The sequence below is a fragment of the Coregonus lavaretus genome (assembly GCF_964263955.1).
Source record: "Coregonus lavaretus genome assembly, contig: SUPER_35_unloc_3, whole genome shotgun sequence".
NCBI classification, from domain to species: domain Eukaryota; kingdom Metazoa; phylum Chordata; class Actinopteri; order Salmoniformes; family Salmonidae; genus Coregonus; species Coregonus lavaretus.
This window is the reverse complement of record NW_028167179.1, coordinates 593,637-621,624: the sequence shown is the minus strand read 5'-3', so window position 1 is coordinate 621,624 and position 27,988 is coordinate 593,637. Positions and strand designations below refer to the sequence as shown.

Here is a 27,988-nt window from a genome sequence, read left to right as displayed (position 1 = left end):
ATTGAAATGCATTCCAGGTGACTACCTAATGAAGATGGTTGAGAGAATGCCAAGAGTGTGCAAAGCTGTCATCAAGGCAAAAGGTGGCTACTTTAAAGAATCTCAAATAATATATTTTGATTTGTTTAACACTTTTTTGGTTACTACATGATTCCATATGTGTTATTTCATAGTTTTGATGTCTTCACTATTATTCTACAATGTAAAAAATAGTACAAATAAAGAAAAACCCTTGAATGAGTAGGTGTGTCCAAACTTTTGACTGGTACTGTACATATCTCAAATCAAATACACAGGTGTAGACTTTACAGTGAAATGTTTACTTACGAGCCCATTCCCAACAATGCAGAGAAAAAAATACAAATATTTGCTAAATAAAAAAGGTATATAAAAATAACAATAAAAACAATAATGAGGTTATATACAAGGATTACCAGTACAGAGCCAATGTGCAGGGGTACGAGCTAGTTGAGGTAATTGAGGTAATACAGTATGTACATGTGGGTAGGGATAAAAGTGACTAGGCAATCAGGATATATAATAAACAGAGTACCAGCAGCGTATGTGAAGTATGAAAATGTGTGTGTGGCGTCAACATGCATGTGTGTGGCGTCAACATGCATGTGTGTGTTTTGTGTGTGTGTGAGCTTGCCATGCAGTAGCAGTGTGAACAGTCTATGACTTGGGTGGCTGGAGTCTTTGACACTTTTTATGGCCTTCCTCTGACACGGCCTGGTATAGAGGTCCTGGATGGCAGGGTTCGGCCCCAGTGATGTATTGGGCCGTACGCACTACCCTCTGTAACGCCTTGCGGTCGGATGCCGAGCAGTTGCCATACCAAGCGGTGATGCAGCCAGTCAATATGTTCACAATGGTGCAGCTGTAGAACCTTTTGAGGATCTGAGGGCCCATGCCAAATCTTTTCAGCCTCCTGAGGGGGAAGAGGCGTTGTCGTGCCCTCTTCACAACTGTGTTGGTGTGATTGGACCATGATAGGTCCTTAGTGATGTGGACACCGAGGAACTTGAAGCTCTCAACCCACTCCACTCCAGCGCCGTCGATGTGAATGGGGGTGTGTTCACACCTCCATTTCCTGTAGTCCACGATAAACTCCTTTGTCTTGCCCTTGTTGTTTTTTGTCCAATTGCCACATATTTCCCTCAAATACATTGTACCCCTGCACATTGATCTGGTACTGGTTCTCCCTGTTATAGCTTAATTATTGTGTATTTTATTCCTCTTGTGTTACTATTTTTATAAAAAATAATGTGACTGCATCGTTGGGAGGGCTCGTAAGCAAGCATTTCGCGGTAAAGTCTACACCAGTTGTATTCGGCGCATGTGACAAAGAAAACTTGATTTGATTTAGAAGGACGACGGTGTTGCAATTGTGGTGGGGATCATGATCCCGAGTTCCTGGAGTGCCCTGTAAGGGTGAAGGAGATGTCAAAAGTTAGAGCAGTCAATCAAATCTCCTATGCGATTTAACATTTTACATTTACATTTTAGTCATTTAGCAGACGCTCTTAACCAGAGCGACTTACAGGAGCAATTAGGGTTAAGTGCCTTGCTCAAGGGCACATTAACGTCATTTAGCAGACGCTCTTAGCCAGAGCGACTCACAAATTGGTGCGTTCACCCTATAGCCAGTGGGATAACCACTTTACAATTTGGGGGGGGGGGGGGGGGGGGGGGGTTAGAAGGAATACTTTAGCCTATCCCAGGTATTCCTTAAAGAGGTGGGGTTTCAAATGTCTCCGGAAGGTGGTGAGTGACTCCGCTGTCCTGGCGTCGTGAGGGAGCTTGTTCCACCATTGGGGTGCCAGAGCAGCGAACAGTTTTGACTGGGCTGAGCGGGAGCTGTGCTTCCGCAGAGGAAGGGGAGCCAGCAGGCCAGAGGTGGATGAACGCAATGTCCTCGTTTGGGTGTAGGGACTGATCAGAGCCTGAAGGTACAGGGGTGCCGTTCCCCTCACTGCTCCAAAGGCAAGCACCATGGTCTTGTAGCGGATGCGAGCTTCAATTGGAAGCCAGTGGAGTGTGCGGAGGAGGGGGGTGACGTGAGAGAACTTGGGAAGGTTGAACACCAGACGGGCTGCGGCATTCTGGATGAGTTGTAGGGGTTTAATGGCACAGGCAGGGAGCCCAGCCAACAGCGAGTTGCAGTAGTCCAGACGGGAGATGACAAGTGCCTGGAGGTGAGAAAACAAGTGAGACTTGCTAAGATATGGTAGTGGATGCACCACAGCCTGTAGTAAATGTTTGCTGCCAGTCAAAAGATACCGTGCGTTAAAAAGGTGGATTTTGTGGCGTTCATTGCCACAGTTATAAACTGTACGGCTCAAGTGTCAAAGAAACTGGACATTATTGTGGCTAAGACAGAAAAGTAGTTTGGACCTCTAATCATCTTGAGCCTGTGTAGGGATCAGATCTGTTTTATTTTTAACATAAAAGTAGTTTGATTTATTTTTATTGTGGGGTGGGGTAGTTTGTATGAATATATCCTGTTTCCATCCCACACAGTAGGTGGCGACATGCACACTAAATTGTGTGAAAGCCAATGTACCATAGAAGAAGTAGTAGTAGTAAACGGATGTCACCGTTGACCAAGAACAATTTTCACGTTAGCGTTTTTAGTGTTGTTATTTAGACATTTATTAACACCATGGAACTTAAAATATGACAAATTGAACTGCACAGCATCACATACTTACCCCAGGTAGTCGTTAATTCGTGTTGGAGACAAGGCTTGGTTGATATATGTTTTCTAGCTAGGTGGTAACGTTAGCTAACAATGGCCAATTGTGTGGTTTTTCACACTCAAATAGCCTCCATAATGGAGGTGCTAGCTAATGCAGCCGTGGCAGAGATCTGTAAACTCGTAGACGACGACTATGCAGTGTTCCGTTTGGAAATTTCTCAAAGCCAGAAAGAAAACAGGGGATTGCGGAGGAAACTACAGCTACTGGAACTGAAGGTGGCACGGGAGCGCGCAGAGAGGACAACGCGAGAGCGCGTCCTCGCCAGTCGTCCAGGTAGTGTCAAGATCCTCGACCGATACAGAGGAATGGCAAGAGGTAAATTTTTCAGAAGCCCTCTGCACATGTGTAACATATTTACATTTTAGTTATTTAGCAGACGCTCTTATCCAGAGCGACTTACAGGAGCAATTAGGGTTAAGTGCCTTGCTTAAGGGCACATCGACAGATTTTTCACCTAGTCGGCTCGGGGATTAGAACCAGCGACCTTTCGGTTACTGGCACAACGCTCTTACCCACTAAGCTACCTGCCGCCCTAACCACATTGGGTTAACACTTCGTCCGTTTTTGGATAGTATGAAATAATTCCCATGATTACTTAGCTATCTTGCACAAAGACACTATCATATTCTTACCAGATTCTTGATGTACTGCATTTCCTATGATTTACTCATTGAAAACAATATGATGCAAATCAAATCAACTGTTGTCACATGCACCGAATACAACAGGTGTAGACTTTACCGTGAAATGCTTACATATGAGCCCTTTCCCAACAATGCAGAGTTAAAAAGTAAATAGTAACACAATAATATAACAATAACGAGGTTATATATGCATGGAACATATCAATCGATCTATGAATAGAATATCAAAAAGTTATGCAAAGTGTTACCTTACATTCTTGACAATTCTAGACATTGTCAATGGTGTATAATATACCGTTGAGCATTGACAGTAGCTAACCTAACCACCTATTTTCCCCCAATCACTCTCTCAGGTGAAGGACATCTCACTGGAGGACACAGGAGCTTTGTGAAGACAGCGGGACACAATACATGGAGAGATAACCAACCAATCACTGTTGATGAGGGGAGTGGAACCTCAACACAGCATGTTATCGTGATAGAGGTTAGTGTAGTAGTGTTGCATAAAATATTACAGTTACTTTGTAAATCAAATGTGGCTGGTTTATTTCAGAAAGGCTCCCCCTCAGCTATTCACTTGATTACATCGTAATTTATCTTCCATAGGGGAGCTTGTGAGACTTCCTTGCGTCATTCTTAACCAATTCAACTCATGAACCGGTAATAACCTCTCTTCTTGTCAGTCTGCAGATGCAGAGGCTGCTGGTCCTGGGGTCAAGCTGGAGAGGTCTGAAGGAGAGGAGGACCCACGGCACAGCGGAGACATCCAGACTGCAGCACCCCATGTAGCCACGGAGGACCCCACCTCCGCCCCAGTGCCGCCCAGGACCCGACCCAGTATCACGGAGGTCACTGGAACGCCGAACGCCGTCCTCAAGTCAGAGATAGACACGGAGACATTAACTGCAACACACAGGCTCTTACACACAGGATCTGACCACGGATCAGACCCAGAGAGATTTGGGCTGGGGCCACTGGGCTGTCCTCCTTCTCCCGGCTCAGAGTACTTACCGGTATTTCACCAGAGCCAGAGGACGGTTCATTCCCGTGGAGATGGTGATGGTGAGGCGTTAGACACTGGCGGTGATGTTCCGTCTTGTTCTTACTCTACAGAGATGGACCCTGGCAACATGCCCTTGGGTTTAGAGACACAGACTGATCTGTCTAGAGGGGACTGGAACCAGTACAGTAGTAGTGTATACTCTGAAGGGTGCCTAGATAAGAAAGGGGAGGTTATAGTGGTAGATGAAGTGACTGTGAAAGTGGAGGGCGACTCTCCTCTGACCTTGAATGCAGATGAGACTCACTTCAGAGAAGGACACTCACAAGGCAGAGATTTCTTAGATTACAGGGAAAGCTTAGAGACAAACCCAAATGTCGCGATACACTCCCCTTTACACACGCTCAGGGATCGCGACCCAGTGTCCAAGTCGATGGTGCCTTCCGATCAGGTATTGAACTCAAAGGACCAAAGGGCCAAGGCTCGTGGAGGGGGAGCAACATCAGGCAAAGGTAAAGAGAAACGGTTTCTCTGCATGTTCTGTAACAAAGGCTTCAGCTGTCTCCAGAAGGTGGAGATCCACCAGAGGGTCCACACAGGGGTGAAACCCTTCAGCTGTACCCAGTGTCATATGTGCTTCGCTGAGGCTGGCAACCTGAAGAGGCACCAGAGGGTCCACACAGGGGAAAAACCCTTCAGCTGTACCCAGTGTCATATGCGCTTCTCCCACTCGTCCAGCCTGAAGAGGCACCAGAGGATCCACACAGGGGAGAAATATTGAAGCTGCCCCGAGTGTGAGAAGAGGTTCTCCCATCAGAACTAGCTGAAGATGCACCTGAAGGTCCACACGTGAGAAAGGCTGTTCACCTGTACGCAATGTGGGAAGAGGTTCTCAGAGAGGAGCTACCTCAGAATACACCAGCAGAAAAAACATTCCACTAAATAGCTTCTGACCTTCAGCTCAAACACTGCATTAAAGACAATAGATTATTTTTCATTATTGTCAGCAGAAAAGGTCCACAGATGCATTTGGAATAACGAGAGTAACAGATTTCAGTATTGAATATTCCTGGGTAGAATATTGCATCCAGACATTTTGTGATATATAAGCCTAAAAAGTCTGTTACATATTGTGTTGGTACTGTGCAGGATATATGATGTTGATTACTTCCATTCAACTACTTATTTTCCCAAAGACAATTTAAACGAGAAAATGTATGCAGTTTATAAAGTTTAGGGCTGTCCCCGACCAATCGCTTGGTCTAAATTTTAAAAGTGTATTTTTCCATATGGTTTTAATAAAATTAACTGTATGCACTGAGATTGTCTGATGCTTTAAAGGGGTATTGCACCCGCTGATTTGGCCTCATTTTTTGGCTTGCTCCTCAATAAATGCTGTCGGCCATGACAGAAGCCAAACGCGAGTAGGCTTGGGGGTGTGGTTTGATGTGGTTGTTTCTTTGGTGTGTCCTTGCCACCACCAAGACACACCCATCTGTCAGAACCTTGCCCACAGTTTTTCCCCCACCACTCAGTCACAACAAACAAACCTGCAGGTTGAACTCAATAATTACAGGCAGATATAGAGAAGCTTTGAATAGATCAGTAGGCTAAAGAGTAATATGAGAAGAATGTAATTGCAAAATGTATGTTGATATTCTAAACTAAGTGTTTTGATAACTTTCAAATGTAGTAACAGGTCCATGTAGAATAAACAACCCTTTACATAATACCATAGAAGCAGTGTTCTGTTAATATAACAATGTGAACCTTTCATATTTTATTGTCATTACCAGCCAATACAGATACTCTGTCTGGTGGTATTGGGGCTACCTTGGCAAACATGTCAGTGGTCATACCTTCCTGTGTGGTGTCCTGCATACAACAGGAGTTCCCTGATCCTGGTGCAGAATACAAAGGGTTTCTCCCTCCCCATATTGACTGATACCATTTAATTCAATAAAAAAAGACAATCCAACTAAAAGTTGTGTCTAGTAACACGTTATGCCGAGTGCCAGGCCATCTCCATTCATCAGTATCAAGCCCGTCTGTCAGTCATCACATCATATTGGAAGTCTCCATGTGCTGGCTCCATACATGTTTCTATGAACACATACATACATAGTCACTGTTCTATTACCAATGGCAGTTAGGAGGATAGATAATATCTGACACACAAAAAAGTATGTTCTCCCTATCGACGACCGTTGGTGAGCAGGCAAGAGGTGAGGCTGGAGGTGAGGTCTTTTCCAGAGCCCAATTGATGGGCATAGCAGCATAGATCAACTCCTGGCCCCTCATCAAATATACTGGTGGGTCACACACACAGAACACTGATTACATTATCAATGATTACATTATCAATGGTGGTTATGAATAGCCTAGTCCTGGTGGAACCAACCTGATCGCTGCGTTCACCTGTCTATTTCACTTCAGATATCATAAAATGTGAAATAGAATGGTGAACACAGCAATCAGGCTGGTTCCACCAGGCTAGGTTATACCCTGGACATTATATGCGTCTATGAAGTAGAAAATAATAATGTTCGTTTACATAAATTATGTTTCACAATTGGGTTATTTGTACAGATGATGAGCCTGTGAAAGCTGTTGCCGTCGACAGTGAAGGTTGCTGGCCGGATACTTGCCAACATGTTAGCTATATTTTAAAAACTTGTCAAACTACTTCACTTCACTGCCTGTTTATTGATTAATTGGTGACTGAAAAAGTTGGTGACAACTTGATCAAGCTTATGAATATGTAAAACTTAAAGGTACTTGTGGGTCTCAGCAACTTGAACCAGCACTGAAATTTAAGCAGTGAGGTTAATTTCTTCTCCCTCTCTGCTCTTTTCCTCAGGTTTATTCACATCCCTAACACTCAGAAAGATGTAAAGAATTTGGGAACCTCCAAGCCACCAGGAAAATCATCTTGTTCTTGGAGTTTATTCACAAGGTTAGATAGAAATAAATCCACACGTTATTCTCTATCATGCAGAATTCTAGCTAAACTTGTAACTTGGGAAGCTCATTCAATAATACAGACGTGGGTGATTTCTGTCCCAGGGGACTGAACTGTGTACAAGTTTTTGTTCAATTTAGACCACAATTATTTGAATGAGGTGTTAGTGAAGTGCTGGAACAAAAACCTTTACACTCCTGTGTAAAGAACCTATGGCTGTCGTGACTTCAATTGCCTAAATACAGTTACCATTTTATTTTGTTAATCTATGCAGGTTAGTCATATGATTTCCAGGAGCCTGGTAGAGATGGTATAACCATACTCCAAGGCAGGACATTTCCCTGCATCTAGGTTGAGGCCTGCTACCAGCAGGAACATGGAGCACTCCATGTCAGTAAGTCATGCATATAAACTCAGCAAAAAAAGAAACGTCCCTATTTCAGGACCCTGTCTTTCAAAGATAATTCGGAAAAATCCAATTAACTTCACAGATCTTCATCGTAAAGGGTTTAAACACTGTTTCCCATGCTTGTTCAATGAACCATAAACAATTAATGAACTTGCACCTGTGGAACGGTCGTTAAGACACTAACAGCTTACAGACGGTAGGCAATTAAGGTCATTATGAAAATGTAGGACACTAAAGAGGCCTTTCTACTGAATCTGAAAAACCCCAAAAGAAAGATGCCCAGGGTCCCTGCTCATCTGCGTGAACGTGCCTTAGGCATGCTGCAAGGAGACATGAGGACTGCAGATGTGGCCAGGGCAATAAATTGCAATGTCCGTACTGTGAGACGCCTAAGACAGCGCTACAGGGAGACAGAATGGACAGCTGAACGTCCTCGCAGTGTTACAACACCTGCACAGGATCGGTACATCAGAACATCACACCTGCGGGACAGGTACAGGATGACAACAACAACTGCCCGAGTTACACCAGGAACGCACAATCCCTCCATCAGTGCTCAGGACTGTCCGCAATAGGCTGAAAGAGGCTGTACTGAGGGCTTGTAGGCCTGTTGTAAGGCAGGTCCTCACCAGACATCACTGGCAACAACGTCGCCTATGGGCACAAACCCACCGTCGCTGGACCAGACAGGACTGGCAAAAAGTGGTTTTGTCTCACCAGGGGTGATGGCCGGATTCGCGTTGATCATCGAAGGAATGAGCGTTACACCGAGGCCTGTACTCTGGAGCGGGATCGATTTGGAGGTAGAGGGTCCGTCATGGTCTGGGGTGGTGTGTCACAGCATCATCGGACTGAGCTTGTTGTCATTGCAGGCAATCTCAACGCTGTGCGTTACGGGGAAGACATCCGCCTCCCTCATTTGGTACCCTTCCTGCAGGCTCATCCTGACATGACCCTCCAGCATGACAATGCCACCAGCCATACTGCTCGTTCTGTGCGTGATTTCCTGCAAGACAGGAATGTCAGTGTTCTGCCATGGCCAGCGAAGAGCCCGGATCTCAATCCTATTGAGCACGTCTGGGACCTGTTGGATCGGAGGGTGAGGGCTAGGGCCATTCCCCCCAGAAATGTCCGGGAACTTGCAGGTGTCTTGGTGGAAGAGTGGGGTAACATCTCACAGCAAGAACTGGCGAATTTGGTGCAGTCCATGAGGAGGAGATGCACTGCAGTACTTAATGCAGCTGGTGGCCACACCAGATACTGACTGTTACTTTTGATTTTGAGCCCTCCTTTGTTCAGGGATACATTATTCAATTTCTGTTAGTCACATGTCTGTGGAACTTGTTCAGTTTATGTCTCGGTTGTTGAATCTTGTTATGTTCATACAAATATTTACACATGTTAAGTTTTCTGAAAATAAACGCAGTTGACAGTGAGAGGACGTTTCTTTTTTTGCTGAGTTTATACACAGTACCAGTCAAAAGTTTGGACACACCTACTCATTCCAGGGTTTTTCTTTATTTTTACTATTTTCTACATTGTAGAATAATAGTGAAGACATCAAAACTATGAAATAACACATATGGAATCATGTAGTAACCAAAAAAGTGTTAAACAAATCAAAATATATTTTACATTTGCGATTCTTCAAAGTAGCCACCCTTTGCCTTGATGACAGCTTTGCACACTCTGTCCATCCCCCTATTCCCAGGTGAGTCTGCTGGGAACTCTAGAGCAGCACATCAAAAAACCTGCCACCATGTTGTCAGCTATCAGCAGACAGTTCCCTGAGGAAGGATGCAACTATCAAGGCTTTAAAATGGTCCAATTTGTGGGATGACCACGAAATGCAATAAACTTTTGTATAAACTACTCATGTTCATTTTTTAATAGGTTACAAAACCATAACTGTTTCAGCCTGTTCTTCAAATTTTTACTAACTACTATGGTAACTTAAACATCTGACAACATGCAGACGTTCTCCATCAAGACAACACTTGGCGCTTCTGATTCCAAAAGGTCTCAAATCAATGCAACTCTCATATCCAGGGTGAATAAATTATTATTCATTTATAAAAGATATCACACAGGTGTGCCAACTAAAATATATATCCCAGACAAGCCTGAAGAATAGGACTGTTCAGACAGGCAGCCCAAGTCTGATCTTTTTTTCAACAATTGGTCTTTTGACCAATCAGATCAGCGCTGAAAAATATCTGATGTGAAAAGATCTGGGATTGGTCAAAAGACCAATTATTGGAAAAAATATCAGAATTGGGCTGCCTGTAAACGCAGCCAGGGACAAGTGAATATAAGTCTGTTCTTGTGTTCGTAGCGGTTTGTAAGAATTTGAGTGGTCACATACAGTACATGTTAAATGGCTACGAGACATAAGGAAACTCTTGCTGTAATCAAAGGGAAGGTACCGCTGAAGGCCCCAGTATTCAGTCAGGTAGCTTGAAGCATATGTCACCATCCAGGCCCTTGTCACAGCATGCAGAGGCCTGATACGGAGATGACAATAAATACATGATATACCTTTCATCACCAAAGCCGTGTTAGCATTTACTGCACATGTTGCTGAACAATCCAACCATTTTGTTAGTGTCATTGATATAAATGGGCAATTCAAATACAATATCCGGTTCATAAGCATTGACTGTAATACCTCTCGGGTCCTGTGGTGGTCTGGCAGCATGCTGCTTTCTAGTGATCTTATTCCTGCTCCACCTGAAATGCAATAACAAAAACAATAAGCCTAGTCAGTCAGTAAGTTGGCTAATTAAACACTCATGTGATGTGCACACCAGCCAAATGATACCAATACAGCCTGGTAGTCTATTTGCAGTGAAATTGGGTGGGGCATTTTTCTTGGCAACTTTTTCTGTCACCAATTAATCAATAAACAGGCAGTGGAATGAAGTAGTTTGACAAGTGTTCAAAAGTAACAAGTCTTTAAAATATATAGTTTTTATTTTCACGCCGTTCAATGGCGCCCTTTTCTTGAGAGCAAAACAATTCACAATTCTTGCCCCCATTCGTTTAACACGGAGCGCCTGCTCCCTCTGACCAGCAGAAACACAAACAATTATCACTAGACCACTTCTGGTTACCTCACCGATTTCACAGCACCCAAATCCATTTTCACCCACCCTGAAACCACAAATGGATCAGCCAAAAGGCAAGGGTCCACTTTTTCCCAAAACTTCACTCCTACTGTCACAGACTCATCTTTATCCTGAACCTCGGTACAAACCTCGGGCTCCGAGAACTTCACCACACCTTCCACCTCCGATACTTTGCCCTCATTCACTTCCATTTCTCCTCCTGTCTTCAACTCACTCTGTTTACACTTTCTACCATTCTTCGTTAACAAACCATCTCCCTTTTTCCCGCCATTTTTAACTACCTCAAGCTCACCCTCTTCCTCCCACCCTCTCTTAGACCTCCTCTGCCTCTCTTTTCGCCCTCCATTCCTCCTCCGTATTCCAAGTACAGTTGAAGTCGGAAGTTTACATACACTTAGGTTGGAGTCATTACAACTTGTTTTTCAACCACTCCACAAATTTCTTGTTAATAAACTATAGTTTTGGCAAGTTGGTTAGGACATCTACTTTGTGCATGACACAAGTAATTTTTCCAACAATTGTTTACAGACAGATTATTTCACTCATAATTTACTGTATCACAATTCCAGTGGGTCAGAAGTTTACATACAGTAAGTTGACTGTGCCTTTAAACAGCTTGGAAAATTCTGGCTTTAGAAGCTTCTGATAGGCTAATTGACATAATTTTAGTCAATTGGAGGTGTACCTGTGGATGTATTTCAAGGCCTACCTTCAAACTCACTGCCTCTTTGCTTGACATCATGGGAAAATCAAAAGAAATCAGCCAAGACCTCAGGAAAAGACTTGTAGACCTCCACAAGTCTGGTTCATTCTTGGGAGCAATTTCCAAACGCCTGAAGGTACCACGTTCATCTGTACAAACAATAGTACGCAAGTATAAACACCATGGGACCACGCAGCCGTCATACCGCTCAGGAAGGTGACGTGTTCTGTCTCCTAGAGATGAACGTACTTTGGTGCGAAAAGTGCAAATCAATCCTAGAACAACAGCAAAGGACCTTGTGAAGATTCTGGAGGAAACGGGTACAAAAGTATCTATATCCACAGTAAAACGAGTCCTATATCGACATAATCTGAAAGGCCGCTCAGCAAGTTAGAAGCCACTGCTCCAAAACCGCCATAAAAAAGCCAGACTATGGTTTGCAACTGCACATGGGGACAAAGACCATACTTTTTGGAGAAATGTCCTCTGGTCTGATGAAACAAAAATAGAACTGTTTGGCCATAATGACCATTGTTATGTTTGGAGGAAAAAGGGGTATGCTTGCAAGCCAAAGAACACCATCCCAACCGTGAAGCACAGGGGTGGCAGCATCATGCTGTGGGGGTACTTTGCTGCAGGAGGGACTGGTGCACTTCACAAAATAGATGGCATCATGAGGAAGGAAAATTATGTGGATATATTGAAGCAACATCTCAAGACATCAGTCAGGAAGTTAAAGCTTGGTCACAAATTGGTCTTCCAAATGGACAATGACCCCAAGCATACTTCCAAAGTTGTGGCAAAGTGGCTTAAGGACAACAAAGTCAAGGTATTGGAGTGGCCATCACAAAGCCCTGACCTCAATCCTATAGAACATTTGTGGGCAGAACTGAAAAAGCGTGTGAGAGCAAGGAGGCCTACAAACCTGACTCAGTTACACCAGCTCTGTCAGGAGGAATGGGCCAAAATTCACCCAATTTATTGTGGGAAGCTTGTGGAAGGTAACCTGAAACGTTTGACCCAAGTTAAACAATTTAAAGGCAATGCTACCAAATACTAATTGAGTGTATGTAAACTTCTGACCCACTGGGAATGTGATGAAAGAAATAAAAGCTGAAATAAATCATTCTCTCTAGTATTATTCTGACATTTCACATTCTTAAAATAAAGTGGTGATCCTAACTGACCTAAGACAGGGAATTTTTACTAGGATTAAATGTCAGGAATTGTGAAAAACAGAGTTTAAATGTATTTGGCTAAGGTGTATGTAAACTTCCGACTTCAACTGTTTAACTCTCCTTATGATAGTACTGCACTTACATTTACATTTTAGTCATATAGCAGATGCTCTTATCCAGAGCGACTTACAGTTAGTGAGTGCATACATTATTTAAAAAAAAAACATTTTTCATACTGGCCCCCCCGTGTGAATCGAACCCACAACCCCGGCGTTGCAAACGCCATGCTCTACCAACTGAGCTACATCCACTTCTCCTGCATACATTTAGTTCTTGCCTTTTCTAGGGACAACATTTCTCCTCTAACTCCCCCTACTCTTCCAATTTTCCCCACGTCCAATACGATAAATTGTACTGATTTTTTCATTATGTAGAAGTCAGACATGTTTGTTTTCATGTGACGCGCATCTATGAGGCCCAATCAATCCATCGTCGACCTTAGTCCCAGCTCCCACCTGGTTTTATTTACTTCATCCTCTCTTGTTCATGTGGGTAGCTACTTCCTGAGATTTGATTGATGGAACAATCCAGCCAATGGTTCGGCGGCTGTGGTATTGGCAAAGGGAACTGATTGGTCAGGAGTAAAAGGTCCTGCCCCCAGAGCTGCGCAAATCAAATATTTACCTGCAAATCTCTTTTCTACAAATTTACAGAACTTTCTACAAGTTTACAAATCTCTTGGTAACGTGACAACAGTGACAGAACTCAGACCGCGCAGATTCAAAATCTGCAAGTGTATTTTTGATTCACAGCAGAATATTCATACTTATAAAAGGATTTGTAATCATTCTGAAAATAAATTATGCTTGCAAATCTTATTGAACGTATTCAAATTTGAGTTTGAGACATGATACAAGCTTGCAAAATTAAATTACACATTTGCAAATTGTACTTGCAACCACGAAATTCTAAATGCAAACACACGTAGTTCTGTCATCATTATAATTGAGTGCACTAAGACCGCACTCAATGAACTGTATACGGCCATAAGGAAACAGGAAAACGCTCATCCAGAGGCGGCGCTCCTAGTGGCCGGGGACTTTAATGCAGGGAAACTTAAATCCGTTTTACCTCATTTCTACCAGCATGTTAAATGTGCAACCAGAGGGGGAAAAAACTCTAGACCACCTTTACTCCACACACAGAGAAGCGTACACAGCTCTCCCTCGCCCTCCATTTGGAAAATCTGACCATAATTCTATTCTCCTGATTCCTGCTTACAAGCAAAAACTCAAAAAAATCAGGAAGCACCAGTGACTCGGTCAATAAAAAAGTGGTCAGATGAAGCAGATCCTACGCTACAGGACTGTTTTGCTAGCACAGACTGGAATATGTTCCGGGATTCTTCCGATGGCATTGAGGAGTACACCACATCAGTCACTGGCTTCATCAATAAGTGCATCGATGACGTCGTCCCCACAGTGACTGTACGTACATACCCCAACCAGAAGCCATGGATTACAGACAACATCTGCACTGAGCTAAAGGGTAGAGCTGCCGCTTTCAAGGAGCGGGACTCTAACCCGGAAGCATATAAGAAATCCCGCTATGCCCTCCAACGAACCATCAACCAGGCAAAGTGTCAATACAGGACTAAGATCGAATCGTACTACACCGGCTCCGACGCTCATTGGATGTGGCAGGGTTTGCAAACTATAACAGACTACAAAGGGAAGCACAGCCGCGAGCTGCCCAGTGACACGAGCCTACAAGACAAGCTAAATTACTTATATGCTTGCTTCGAGGCAAGTAGCACTGAAACATGCATGAGAGCATCAGCTGTTCTGGATGACTGTGTGATCACGCTCTCCGTAGCTGATGTAAGTAAGACCTTTAAACAGGTCAACATTCACAAGGCCGCGGAGCCAGACAGATTACCAGGACATGTACTCTGAGCATGCGCTGGCCAACTGGCAAGTCTGTAATACCAACATGTTTCAAGCAGACCACCATAGTCCCTGTGCCCAAGAACACTAAGGTAACCTGGCTAAATGACTACCGACCCGTAGCACTCACGTCTGTAGCCATGAAGTGCTTTGAAAGGCTGGTCATGGCTCACATCAACACCATTATCCCAGAAACCCTAGACCCACTCCAATTTGCATATCGCCCCAACAGATCCACAGATGATGTAATCACTATTGTTCTCCACACTGCCCTTTCACACCTGGACAAAAGGAACACCTATGTGAGAATACTATTCATTGACTACAGCTCAGCGTTCAACACCATAGTGCCCTCAAAGCTCATCACTAAGCTAAGGACCCTGGGACTAAACACCTCCCTCTGCAACTGGATCCTGGACTTCCTGACGGGTCACCCCCAGGTGGTAAGGGTAGGTAACAACACATCCGCCACGCTGATCCTCAACACGGGGGACCCTTAGGGGTGTGTGCTCAGTCCCCTCCTGTACTCCCTGTTCACTCGTGACTGCATGGCCAGGCACGACTCCAACACCATCATTAAGTTTGCCGATGACACAACAGTGGTAGGCCTGATAACCGACAACGACGAGACAGCCTATAGGGAGGAGGTCAGAGACCTGGCCGTGTGGTGCCAGGACAACAACCTTTCCCTCAACGTGATCAAGACAAAGGAGATGATTGTGGACTACAGGAAAAAGAAGAGGGCCCGAGCACGCCCCCATTCTAATCGACGGGGCTGTAGTGGAGCAGGTTGAGAGCTTCAAGTTCCTTGGTGTCCACATCACCAACAAACTAACATGGTCCAAGCACACCAAGACAGTCGTGAAATGGGCACGGCAAAACCTATTCCCCCTAAGGAGACTGAAAATATTTGGCATGGGTCCTCAGATCCTCAAAAGGTTCTACAGCTGCACCATCGAGAGCATCCTGACTGGTTGCATCACTGCCTGGTATGGCAACTGCTCGGCCTCTGACTACAAGGCACTACAGAGAGTAGTGCGTATGGCCCAGTACATCACTGGGGCCAAGCTTCCTGCCATCCAGGACCTCTATACCAGGCGGTGTCAGAGGAAGGCCCTAAAAATGGTCAAAGACTCCAGCCACCCTAGTCATAGACTGTTCTCTCTGCTACCGCACGGCAAGTGGTACCGGAGCGCCAAGTCTAGGTCCAAGAGGCTTCTAAACAGCTTCTACCCCCAAGCCATAAGACTCCTGAACATCTAATAAAATGGCTACCCAGACTATTTGCATTGCCCCCCCACACCCCTCTTTTACGCTGCTGCTACTCTCTGTTTATTATCTATATTATCTATTTATTACCTACATGCACATATTACCCCAATTACCTCGACTAACGGGTGCCCCCGCACATTGACTCGGTACCGGTACCCCATGTATATAGCCTTGCTATTGTTATTTTTACTGCTGCTCTTTAATTATTTGTGACTTTTATTTCGTATTATTTTATATTGTATTTTTTTGTGATTTTTTTTGGTACTCTTTCTTAAAACTGCATTGTTGGTTAAGGGCTTGTAAGTAAGCATTTCACTATAAGGTCTACCAAAACCTTTTGTATTCGGCGCATGTGACAAATAATATTTGATTTGATTTGATAATCCCATACACATGGCTGTAGCAAACATTGCCACTCAATAATTAACTTACTCAGCCACACAAGTCAAACACTTAAAGTTGGCTGTATTTATACTGATGTACGTCACCATGTCACTGTGTTCATCAATGCAAAAACTGACCAAAACATGCTCAAATCAAGTCCCTCTTAAAGTCCTCCTCTAGTCTCCTTTCCACCTCAGTTAACACCTGATTTACTTAACAAAAGTCATCTCAATAAGTGGCCTTTCCTCTTTTGTTCTCTATTGCTCCTCTATTGTTTCTCAAGCAAGGGGGAGGCTAATGACATCACATTTGACCATCAGGCCAACTATTGAGCAGTTGTGTCTAAAAAACACTATTTTGCTCAAAACATGTGTTTTACCCTTTAGTGTGTGTGTACTTTATTTATACTTGGGACATAGTTTTTCAACAGGAAAAGTTCAAAAATCGCTGGGGGACATCGTAACTGTTCTGTTATGAAAAACCCCAGCACTCAAAAGCTTATCTATCATCTTTGGTATGGGATCTTTACAAACAGTCCTTGACCTCAAGCTGTTTACATTAAATGGCATGAAGGCTTCAGGTCTTGTGATGACTGGGTTGAAATATTAAACATGAACTAAAGTGCACCTGTACTTGATATTCCAGAATGCCTGGTCTCTATAAACTGGGTCAGAGTGTACAACATTGTAATGTCTGTTTAAGAGGGTAATTAACCCATTGTTAACTTGTAATTTGAAACAGGATTGTAAATACCTGTTTTTAGAGAGACAATAAACCTCGGCAGTTGAATATTTACGTTACTGTGGTGACATAGGCCTAGATGGAATAAAGTCACTATGTAATTGTTATATTCTAGCTAACACACTGTTCTTTCAAACAAGTCTTCTCTGAGCATCAAAGAGACTTCCCATAAAAGGTCGTGATTTGTTGTTGATTTCTATTTATGTATATTTCTGTGGTGGAATTAGTCTAATTTATAATCAATTAGCATTACCGTAGTTTACAGAGCAGCCCGCACTCTTTTTTCATTTAATCACGCCCCAAGACGCCCGCCAATGAAATCATTTCTCGTCAATGTGGAAGGGAAGTAAACAGTGACCAAGAACAATTTTCACGATAGCGTTTTTATTATTGTTATTTAGACATTTATTAACACCATGGAACTCAAAATGTGACTAATTTCACTGCACAGCATCAAATACTTACCCCCCGGCTGTCTTTAATTCGCGTTGAAGACAGGACTTGGTTGATAGATGTTACGTTATTTAGGTAACGCTAGTTAGCTTCTAACGTTAGCTAGCTAACAACAATGGCTATGGGTTTTCACACTCAAATGGCCTCCATTATGGAGGTTCTAGCGAATACAGCAGTTGCAGAGATCTGTAAACTCGTAGACGACGACTATGCAGTGTTTCGTTTAGAAATGTCTCAAAGCCAAAATGAAAACAGGGCATTGCGGAGGAAACTACAGCTACTGGAATTGAAGGTGGCACGGGAGCGCGCAGAGAGGACAATCCGAGAGCGCGTCCTCGCCAGTCGTCCCAGTACTGACAAGATCATCGACCGATACAGAGGAATGGCAAGAGGTACATTTTGCCCCGTTCTCCTCAGCGCATGTTTGGATAGTATGCAATAATTCCCCTGATTACGACTTAGCTAGCTATCTTTCAAGAAGTTATGAGAAGTGTTACCTTATAGACAGTGTCAAGACTATCAATAGTGTACAATATAGCATTGAGTATTGACAGTACCTAACCTAACCACCTCTTTTCCCCCAATCACTCTCTCAGGTGAAGGACATCTCACTGGAGGCCACAGGAGCTTTGTGAAGCCAGCGGGACACAATACATGGAGCGATGACCAACCAATCATTGTTGATGAGGGGAGTGGAACCTCAACCCAGCATGTTATCGTGATAGAGGTTAGTGTAATAGTGTTACATCAAAATTACAGTACATCAAATGTGGCTAGTTTATTTCAGAAAGGCTCCCCTCAGCAATTCACTTGCTTAAATGTAACATCCTAATTTATCTGCCATATGGGAGCTTGTGAGACTTCCTTACGACATTGTCATCCAATTCAACTCATGTACTGATAATAACCTCCTCTCTTCTTGTGTCAGTCTGCGGATACAGAGGCTGCAGGTCCTGGAGGATCGTCTCTGATCAAGCAGGAGAGGACTGAAGGAGAGGACCCACGGCACAACAGAGACATCCAGACTGGAGCAGCGTCTGGAGTGGCGCCCCCTGTAGCCACGGAGGACCTCGCCACCAATACAGCGCCCCAGCCCAGGACCCAACACAGCATCACGGAGGTCAGTGGAGCACCGAACGCCGTCCTCAAGTCAGAGACAGAGACTTTAATTGTAACACAAAGGCTTTTACACACAGTATCTGACCACAGATCAGACCCAGAGAGACTGGGGCTGGGGAGACTGGGCTGTCCGCCTGCTCCCAGCTCAGAGTATTTACTTTACGGTAACCCGAGGACGGTTAATTACCATCGGGACTCAGGTGACGCGTTAGAGACTGACAATGATCTGTCATGTTCTTACACTTCAGAGATTAACCCTGGCAACATGCCCTTGGGTTTAGAGGCACATACTGATCTGTCTAGAGGGGACTGGAACCGGTACAGTAGTAGTGTATACTCTGAAGGGTGCCTAGATAAGAAAGGAGAGGGTCTGGTCGTAGATGAAGTGACTGTGAAAGTGGAGGGCGACGTTCCTCCCACATGGAATGCAGATAGTCACCTAGGAGACGGACACTCACAAGGCAGAGATTTCTTAGATTACAATGAAAGCTTTGAGACAAATCCAAATGTTGCGACCCACACCCCTTTACACATACTCAGGGATCGCAACCCAGTGTCCACGTCGATGGGGCCTTCCGATTCACACGGCCGCATCCTTTTCAATCAGGTATTGAATTTAAACGACAGGGCTAGAGCCCAGGCTCAGGGAGGGGGAGCAACATCAGGAAAAAGTAAAGAAAAACAGTTCCTCTGCATGTTCTGTAACAAAGGCTTCAGCAGCCCCCAGAAGGTGGAGATCCACAAGAGGGTCCACACAGGGGTGAAACCCTTCAGCTGTACCCAGTGTCACATGTGCTTCGCCCAGGCTAGTGACCTGAAGAGACACCAGAAGGTCCACACGGGGGAGAAACCGTTTGGCTGCCACCTGTGCCAGGCCAGTTTCTCCCACTCGTTCAACCTGAAGAGGCACCAGAGGGTCCACACAGGGGAGAACACTACAGCTGCCCCCAGTGTGAGAAGAGGTTCTCCCCCCAGCACCAGCTGAAGATGCACCTGAAGGTCCACACGGGATAGAGGCCATTCGCCTGTACGCACTGTGGGAAGAGGTTCTCAGAAAGGAGCTACCTCAGGATACACCATCATAAAGACCCCTTTTGCCCTCAGAACAGCCGCAATTCTTCAGGGCATGGACTCTACAAGGTGTCGATAGCGTTCCACAGAGATGCTGACCCATGTTGACTCCAGTCTATAGGCAGGTTTCCATTGACCCAGGTTTATTCGACAAAAGCAATGCCGCAAAAAAAAGAATTGCGTCATGTGTAATGGAAACGGCAGATATAGGAGACATTTTCTAGAGATCAACATTTACATTTACATTTTAGTCATTTAGCAGACGCTCTTATCCAGAGCGACTTACAGTTAGTGAATACATATATATATATATATATTTTTTTATACTGGCCCCCCGTGGGAATCGAACCCACAACCCTGGCGTTGCAAACGCCATGCTCTATCAACTGAGCTACATCCCTGCCGGCCATTCCCTCCCCTACCCTGGACGACGCTGGGCCAAATGTGCGCCGCCCATGAGTCTCCCAGTCACGGCCGGCTGCGACAGAGCCTGGATTCGAACCAGGATCTCTAGTGGCACAGTTAGCACTGTGATGCGGCGCCTTAGACCACTGCGCCACTCAGGAGACTAGATCAACAACATTGTTATCCGTTCGACAAGGGTGGATTTTTCTTCTGTCAAACTTTCTTTATTGTGACAAATTAGGATGGGAACTTTTTTCGAAATAAATTATTGCCTAGTCATTTTGAAGGTATGCAGGGCACGAGATGTCACTGTGTAACTATAAAGCTCCACTACAATTAATTCTAAATGCCTACGTCTTGCAAAATCAATTTTTTCAACTGTAAAAATGTTTCTTTGCAGGACAAGGATTGTCCTGTATTTCAAGAATGCCTGAATTGTTTCGCCTTGCTTTTCTGGTTGGCTGCAAGTTTCACCATCCAATTATTTCAGATCTACAGGAGTGGAAGTTTCACCATGGCATGGACCGTGGCGATACATTGGCACATGAGAGTTATGAGTATATGGCACATATTAGTCAATTATTGCATTCTATCCATGGTGGCTTTCGCAGGCTACCTGAGACATGAAACAAATACAATGGCTTGCGAAAGTATTCACCCCCCTTGGCATTTTTCCTATTTTGTTGCCTTACAACCTGGAATTAAAATTGTTTTTTTGTGGGTTTGTATCATGTGATTTACACAACATGCCTACCACTTTGAAGATGCAAAATATTTTTGTGTGTGAAACAAACAAGAAATAAGACAAAAAAAACAGAACTTGAGCGTGCATAACTATTCACCCCCCCCCCCCCCCCCCCCCCAAGTCAATACTTTGTAGAGCCACCTTTTGCAGCAATTACAGCTGCAAGTCTCTTGGGGTATGGCGCTCTAAGCTTGGCACATCTAGCCGCTGGGATTTTTGCCCATTCTTCAAGGCAAAACTGCTCCAGCTCCTTCAAGTTGGATGGGTTCCGCTGGTGTAAAGCAATCTTTAAGTCATACCACAGATTCTCAATTGGATTGAGGTCTGGGCTTTGACTAGGCCATTCCAAGACATTTAAATGTTTCCCCTTAAACCACTCGAGTGTTGCTTTAGCAGTATGCTTAGGGTCATTGTCCTGCTGGAAGGTGAACCTCCGTCCCAGTCTCAAATCTCTGGAAGACAAAACAGGTTTCCCTCAAGAATTTCCCTGTATTTAGTGCCATCCATCATTCCTTCAATTCTGACCAGTTTCCCAGTCCCTGCTGATTTAAAACATCCCCACAGCATGATGCTGCCACCACCATGCTTCACTGTGGGGATGGTGTTCTCGGGGTGATGAGAGGCGTAGGGTTTGCGCCAGACATAGTGTTTTCCTTGATGGCCAAAAAGCTCAATTTTAGTCTCATCTGACCCAGAGTACCTTCTTCCATATGCTTGGGGAGTCTCCCACATGTCTTTTGGCGAACACCAACGTGTTTGCTTATTTTTTTTCTTTAAGCAATGGCTTTTTTCTAGCCACTCTTCCGTGAAGCCCAGCTCTGTGGAGTGTACGGCTTAAAGTGGTCCTACGGAAAGATACTCCAATCTCCACTGTGGAGCTTTGCAGCTCCTTCAGGGTTATCTTTGGCCTCTTTGTTGCCTCTGATTAATGCCCTCCTTGCCTGGTCTGTGAGTTTTGGTGGGCGGCCCTCTCTTGGCAGGTTTGTTGTGGTGCCATATTCTTTCCATTTTTAATAATGGATTTAATGGTGCTCCGTGGGATGTTCGAAGTTTCGGATATTTTTTAAATAACCCAACCTCGATATGTACTTCTCCACAACTTTGTCCCTGACCTGTTTGGAGAGCTCCTTGGTCTTCATGGTGCCGCTTGCTTGGTGGTGCCCCTTGCTTAGTGGTGTTGCAGACTCTGGGGCCTTTCAGAACTTTTGCAAGGCACTGTATGTTGGAGGGCATACAGGCTGTCGCCAATTTATGAATGCGCAATTTATAGGTTTTTGGGTGTGACGTCATTACGTCCAGCTGTTTTCATCGACATAAGATAGTGAAATGGAAACCCTAGCAGGCAATTGTCGCATCTATTTTCTATGCTAACGTTCTAAATGTCTACAAAAAAATTACTGGACAAGTTAATGGAAACACTAGCTATGTCACGGAAAGAGCAGGTGTTCCTAATGTTTGTACACTCAGTGTATAAGCCTAAAAAGTCTGTTACATATTGTGTTTGTACTGTGTAGGCTATAAGATGTTCACAAATGCCTGTTTCATTACTTCCATTCAACTACTTAATTTTTTTCTCTTAAGACACTTTTAATGAGGAAATGAATGCAGTTAATCAAGTTTATGCAAATATTTAGTTGAGATGTGCATGTGTGGTTTTCATATGGTTTATTTAAAACTTGTTTATGTTTAATAAACGCAATTGGACTTTTCATTCTAAGACTTTCATTGAGACTCTCTTTAGTATTCATCACATCTGATCTCACCCTATTCTGCATATACCTGACAGCGCTTTATAACCAATATACACTTACTAAATATACCTACACATACCCACACACTAACAAACACCTACTGTACACCTCAAAATAGTTTGGTCAGGTTTGTCTGATGATGACTTTTGACTTGATCATAGCTGACTTATTTTTACCCACAACATATTTATGTCCACCATGATGGGTTTAACAACAATGAAGTCATTCTGTAACTACAGTATAGGACTCAAACGTAGTGAGGATGGGTAAACACTCTAGGTCAATACTTGCAAACACAGGGGTGTAACGTACTTAAGTAAAAATACTTTAAAGTACTACTTAAGTAGTTTTTTTGGGTATCTATACTTTACTATTTATATTTCTGACAACTTTTACTTTTACTATACTACATTCCTAAAGAAAATTATGTACTTTTTAATCCATACATTTTCCCTGACACTCAAAAGTACTCATTACATTTAGAATGCTTAACAGGACAAGAAAATTGTCCAATTCACACAAGAGAACATCCCTGGTCATCCCTACTGCTTCTGATCTGGTGGACTCACTAAACACAAACGCTTCATTTGTAAATTATGTCTGAGTGTTGGTGTGCCCCTGGTTATCTGTAGACTAAAAAACAATAACATTGTGTCATTTGGTTTGCTTAAAATAAGGAATTTGAAATGATTTATACTTGTACTTTTGATACTGAAGTATATTTTTGCAGTTACATTTACTTTTGATACTGAAGTATATTTTTGCAGTTACATTTACTTTTGATACTTAAGTATATTTAAAACCAAATACTTTTACTCAAGTAGTATCTTACCGGGTGACTCACTTTTACTTGAGTCATTTTCTATTAAGGTATCTTTACTTTTAGTCAAGTACGACAGACAATTGGGTACTTTTTCCACCACTGTGCAAACATAACCCATTAAAATTTAAATGGTTGCTTATCTAGCACAAAATGCGTATCAGCCAATAAAAATCATCAATTTACTTGCACGCGACAGAATGCTAAATTGTAGCTGGTCCCATAACATGGCACACATTGGCCCTAGGCTAACCTCAACAGGTAGCACTGATTATATCCTGTCACAAATTCTTCATCAGCCTATCAAAGACCTTAGACTTTATCCACCAACCAATAGCATTTCTTAAAATAGGTCAACCCTGGCAACTAGATGGATATTTTAAACCTACAAATTCAAGGTTTACTTGTGTTGGTCTGTAACAAAATGTTGGGTGCCAATATTGCATTGATGCATCCTTGACTAGGTTACTGGCTACTACAGACTACATTTTCACATTTTGGCATATATGACAAAATTCATGTTTTTGTTTCTGTTTCACACACACCCATCTAAACATACGTTTATCATACATCGTAAAAAAAATACGGATTTGTCAAATAGCAGTCATGTAGGCTACCATTATCATAATCTCTTCTAGGTGGCACACACTGCTAATGCGGTTGACTCGAAATCTCTAATGCACTTTAACCATGGTTTCGATCCCCCTCTCATCAAGCTTTTTTGTAGAGGAAAAATGCAGACAGATAATTTGTTCATTCGACATGGTGGGATCTTTTTGGGTCGGTAAAATGTATTATGCGAGAAATGGCGGTGGAAACACCTTTATGTGCAAATATTGATATAATAACCATCATATCGAAGTAAACTTGGATTCACACAACAATATGATGTGTGGTCCTCCCACTACGACTCGGGAAACCATGCAGTTTATTAGGCTACAGATGAAATAATTATGATGAACTTCACAGGGTGGTGAATGTGCACAGTGGTGACCTTGATGCTCCATTCTAATAAATAGAGGGTCTTATTCTGGTGACATGATGATCGATGCTTGACTGCCATTTGACAAATACAAATATTTTCCCTCTTATCCATAATAATCTTATCATGTAGACTAGCCTACCCGCACTGTATCTGCCAGCTGTTCGCTAGGGCGCACATTTGCTATTTAACGCAACAATTTGTGACAAAACTATTGGTAGAGTTGAAAAACATAGCGTTGGAAAGACATTGAACTTTAGATTTTTATTAGGTACATGAAAATGTAAGCGAAAAATTAAATGTTGTGTACGCTATGTCATCACACACTGATTTTTATCAGCAACAAGTCAGTTTGGTGAAAACACACTGCTGGTGGGAAAATGTGCATCTTTTCTTTATGCGGATTTTAGAATATTCGCTTGAAAATCAGTTGCCAGTGACAAAGCAGATGATTATAAAAATACATATAAAACGTTGTAGGCCTACATTTAGGTGTACACACCCATATAATATAGCCTATGCAATATGATTATTAGGCCATAGCAGTGTGTTGTGTGCAAGGCTTAAAGAGGTAGCTCCTTATTAAATTAAATCTTAATCTTCATTTTCAAGCTGTAGGCTACGTCCCTTTTCAACACACTAACACAATACATGTACATCTACATTTAAAAGGGAGCGGGGGGGGGGACGGGACTCATTTGGGATTCGAAGCCTTGCCACAATCTGCGACAATTACATGGACTAGGCAATTTACACAGATAGCAATTTGACCAGTCAGTCAAATACAAGTGATAGTTGTTTTGATGATCAGAACGTGCGGTTTGACTGAGGTATGTTAAGGACACACCAATGAACAAGTGATGGAACACGTCAACTATGTGCTGAACTTGTGCCAGGATATAATCCGTGAGGGTAGCATAGGGCTAACGTGTGCCATGTTATCTGATGGGACCAGCTACAATTTTGCGTTCCGTCACGATTTTAATTGGCTGATACACATTTTGTATTGGGAGACCCATTGAAATGTAAGTGGTTGCTTATGTTCGCAAGTATGGCCCCTCCTTGTTGAGTGTGTTTATTATCAGTGTGTACGTATCTGAGGGAGTGTATGTCTGTGTAATCTGTATCACCTGTCTCTTCCAGGAGGAGGAGGGTCCAGAGGTGCTGTTGGTAAAGGAGGACGGGTGTGAGGAGGGTCTGGGGAACCCTGAGGGAACCGTGGTCATGGATGACAACCAGACTACACCTCCTGAACCCACAGAGGAACCAGCTGAGCAGCACAGGACCACACACAGTCTCACTGAGGTGAGCTCATTGTGAACTACTGTCTGAATGGTATTAGGTCAGGGCCCGTATCCACAAAGCCTCTCAGAGTAGGAGTGCTGATCTAAGATCAGTTTGGCCTTTTAGATCATAATGAATTTGATGATATAGACAGGTGGGGACCTGATCCTCGATCAGCACTTCTACTCTGAGACTCTTTGTGGATACGGGCCCAGGTCTTGATTAATTTTGTCTTAAGTTTGGGACCATCCCTTTCAATTATCAAACCATTAAAGAGTGTCAATTAATCAAATCAACTTACATGTTTTCATAGTAATCCCTCATTTCCTAATCAGAAGATGCTCCATAGCAGGGTGCTCATATCAGATTTCTTGATCCAACATCTTTCACTCTGAATCTCTTACAGTCAGTAGACATGGAGGATGGGAAGCCTGATCTGCTGCTAGTCAAAGAGGAGATTATAGAAGATGAACCAGAGAGCGTTGATCTGCTGAGTGGACTAAAGATGGGGGAGCAAGGTAAGGGAGAAATAATATAGCCTACATACAGTAATAGATCTTCAATGGTAATAGTGATGCATCAGGCTATTGTTTTTTTCTTCATTCATAAAATTAACTCAATATAACTTATGTTTACATACAAAACCACAACTTATAATGTATGAACTTGACATTGAAACAAACTCCATATATAGAGTTTATATTTTGTAACCTCTTCCTGCAGGTGGTTGGCTGGAGGCTAAGAGAGGAGACTGGGCGACCATCTTGGATTCCCAGACCAGTGCAGCCAAGGGCCCAGGGGACAACATCACCGAGCAGGCCAGGACCAGAGGCGAAATAGTGGAGGACAGTGGATGGGACAGCGTCCTCAACTCTGAGCTGCAGTACAATACTGTTAACCACAACCAGAAACAGACATTCGAACACAAAACAACATCCGAACTTAGTCTCCATGACAACAGACTGGCTGAGACGAGGGCGAAGCGTGGATTTGGTCTGCGGGGACGGGAAGGTGTCCGTATGAGAACAGACACAGAATCGGCTAGCGATGCTCCGTCCTGCTCCTATAGTTGTGATTCAGAAAGACTGATGGCGCCTCAGGTTAACCCCCTAACAGGTGCTGCCTTCAGCCTGCCTTCTATAGGATCTATCAACTGGAACATGGACCCTGCGACAACACAGACACTCCCTGGCCTTCGTCCTCCTCACACTCTCCTTATGTTAAACCAGACCTCAGACAATGCCAGTGCCTCAACACTAAGTGGCTACACAAGCCCATTGACAAATGACAGTAGTAGTAACGCTGTCAGTAGATCCGGTAGCAAAGAGAAGCGCTTCCCGTGTTCGTTCTGTGGGAAAGCCTTCCGTTTCTCTAAACAGGTGGAGATCCACCAGAGGATTCACACGGGGGAGAAACCGTTTGGCTGCCACCTGTGCAGGGCCAGTTTTTCACACTTGTCCAGCCTGAAGAGGCACCAGAGAGTTCACACAGGGGAGAAACTATTCAGCTGCCACCTGTGCAGGGCCAGTTTTTCACACTCCTCCAGCCTGAAGAGGCACCAGAGGGTCCACACAGGGGAGAAACCATACAGCTGTCCCCAGTGTGAGAAGAGGTTCTCCCACCAGCACCATCTGAAGATGCACCTGAAGGTCCACACGGGAGAGAGGCCGTTAGCCTGTACGCACTGCGGGAAGAGGTTCTCAGAGAGGAGCTACCTCAGGATACACCAGCAGAAAATGCACTCAGCCCATGTATAGTGACATGTAATGTAGTACTAGTTAGTTCGTTTGCAGTTAATTCTGTTGGTTTTGGATGTAGTAGGGAACTGGATGAGGTGAACTGAGGAAAGAATGAGTATGATGAGGTAGAGTAGATGATATGGTGATGGTTGGTGTGATTGTGTCTGTAGAAATGCTTCACTGATGAAAAGTGACAACCTTGTCCTGTTTGCTGCTGGTGTTTTATGAGGAAATGATAGTGCCTTAATTCATGTTTACTTGACATGAAGTAGTGAAGATGTGTGTGATGTAATGTTGAACCTTTTTCAAAGCATTCTGAAATTAATTTGATCAAAGCGAGGGTACCAGATTTACAGAAAAGTGTTACCATAGTGAGAAAAGTGATTCTACAATACTTGTCACGTATCATTTTGTGCAATAAAAGTACTGTACTTCAAAGTTATGTGAGTGTATGACCATTCTGTTGAAATTAAATACAGAATTGACTCTG

The 27,988-nt window shown here is 43.5% G+C and overlaps 1 protein-coding gene and 2 long non-coding RNA genes across 3 annotated transcripts; 1 reads left to right on the top strand and 2 right to left on the bottom strand.

The window, feature by feature from the left end:
* Positions 1 to 299: 299 nt before the first annotated feature.
* Positions 300 to 2,800, bottom strand: LOC311110346. Its single transcript, XR_014610701.1, has 2 exons — positions 2,715 to 2,800; positions 300 to 1,426 (listed from the first exon to the last, which is right to left on the bottom strand). It is a non-coding gene; the product is annotated as an uncharacterized lncRNA (long non-coding RNA).
* LOC311110343 (uncharacterized protein) lies at positions 2,650 to 27,988 on the top strand. The gene is made up of 7 exons (XM_084188889.1): positions 2,650 to 2,962; positions 17,860 to 17,974; positions 18,179 to 18,309; positions 18,511 to 18,702; positions 25,619 to 25,780; positions 26,166 to 26,277; positions 26,483 to 27,988. The coding sequence occupies exons 1-7, from the start codon at positions 2,795 to 2,797 to the stop codon at positions 27,514 to 27,516; spliced, it is 1,914 nt and encodes a 637-aa protein (XP_084045015.1). The 5' UTR covers positions 2,650 to 2,794; the 3' UTR covers positions 27,517 to 27,988.
* Positions 9,651 to 17,830, bottom strand: LOC311110345. The gene is made up of 3 exons (XR_014610700.1): positions 17,595 to 17,830; positions 10,446 to 10,507; positions 9,651 to 10,281 (listed from the first exon to the last, which is right to left on the bottom strand). It is a non-coding gene; the product is annotated as an uncharacterized lncRNA (long non-coding RNA).

Coding starts and splice junctions, on each gene's coding strand:
- LOC311110343 (XM_084188889.1), top strand. CDS start 2,795: ATGGCCAATTGTGTGGTTTTTCACACTCAAATAGCCTCCATAATGGAG. Junction 18,703..25,618: donor CCCAACACAGCATCACGGAG/GTCAGTGGAGCA, acceptor TGTCTCTTCCAG/GAGGAGGAGGGTCCAGAGGT. Junction 25,781..26,165: donor CCACACACAGTCTCACTGAG/GTGAGCTCATTG, acceptor AATCTCTTACAG/TCAGTAGACATGGAGGATGG.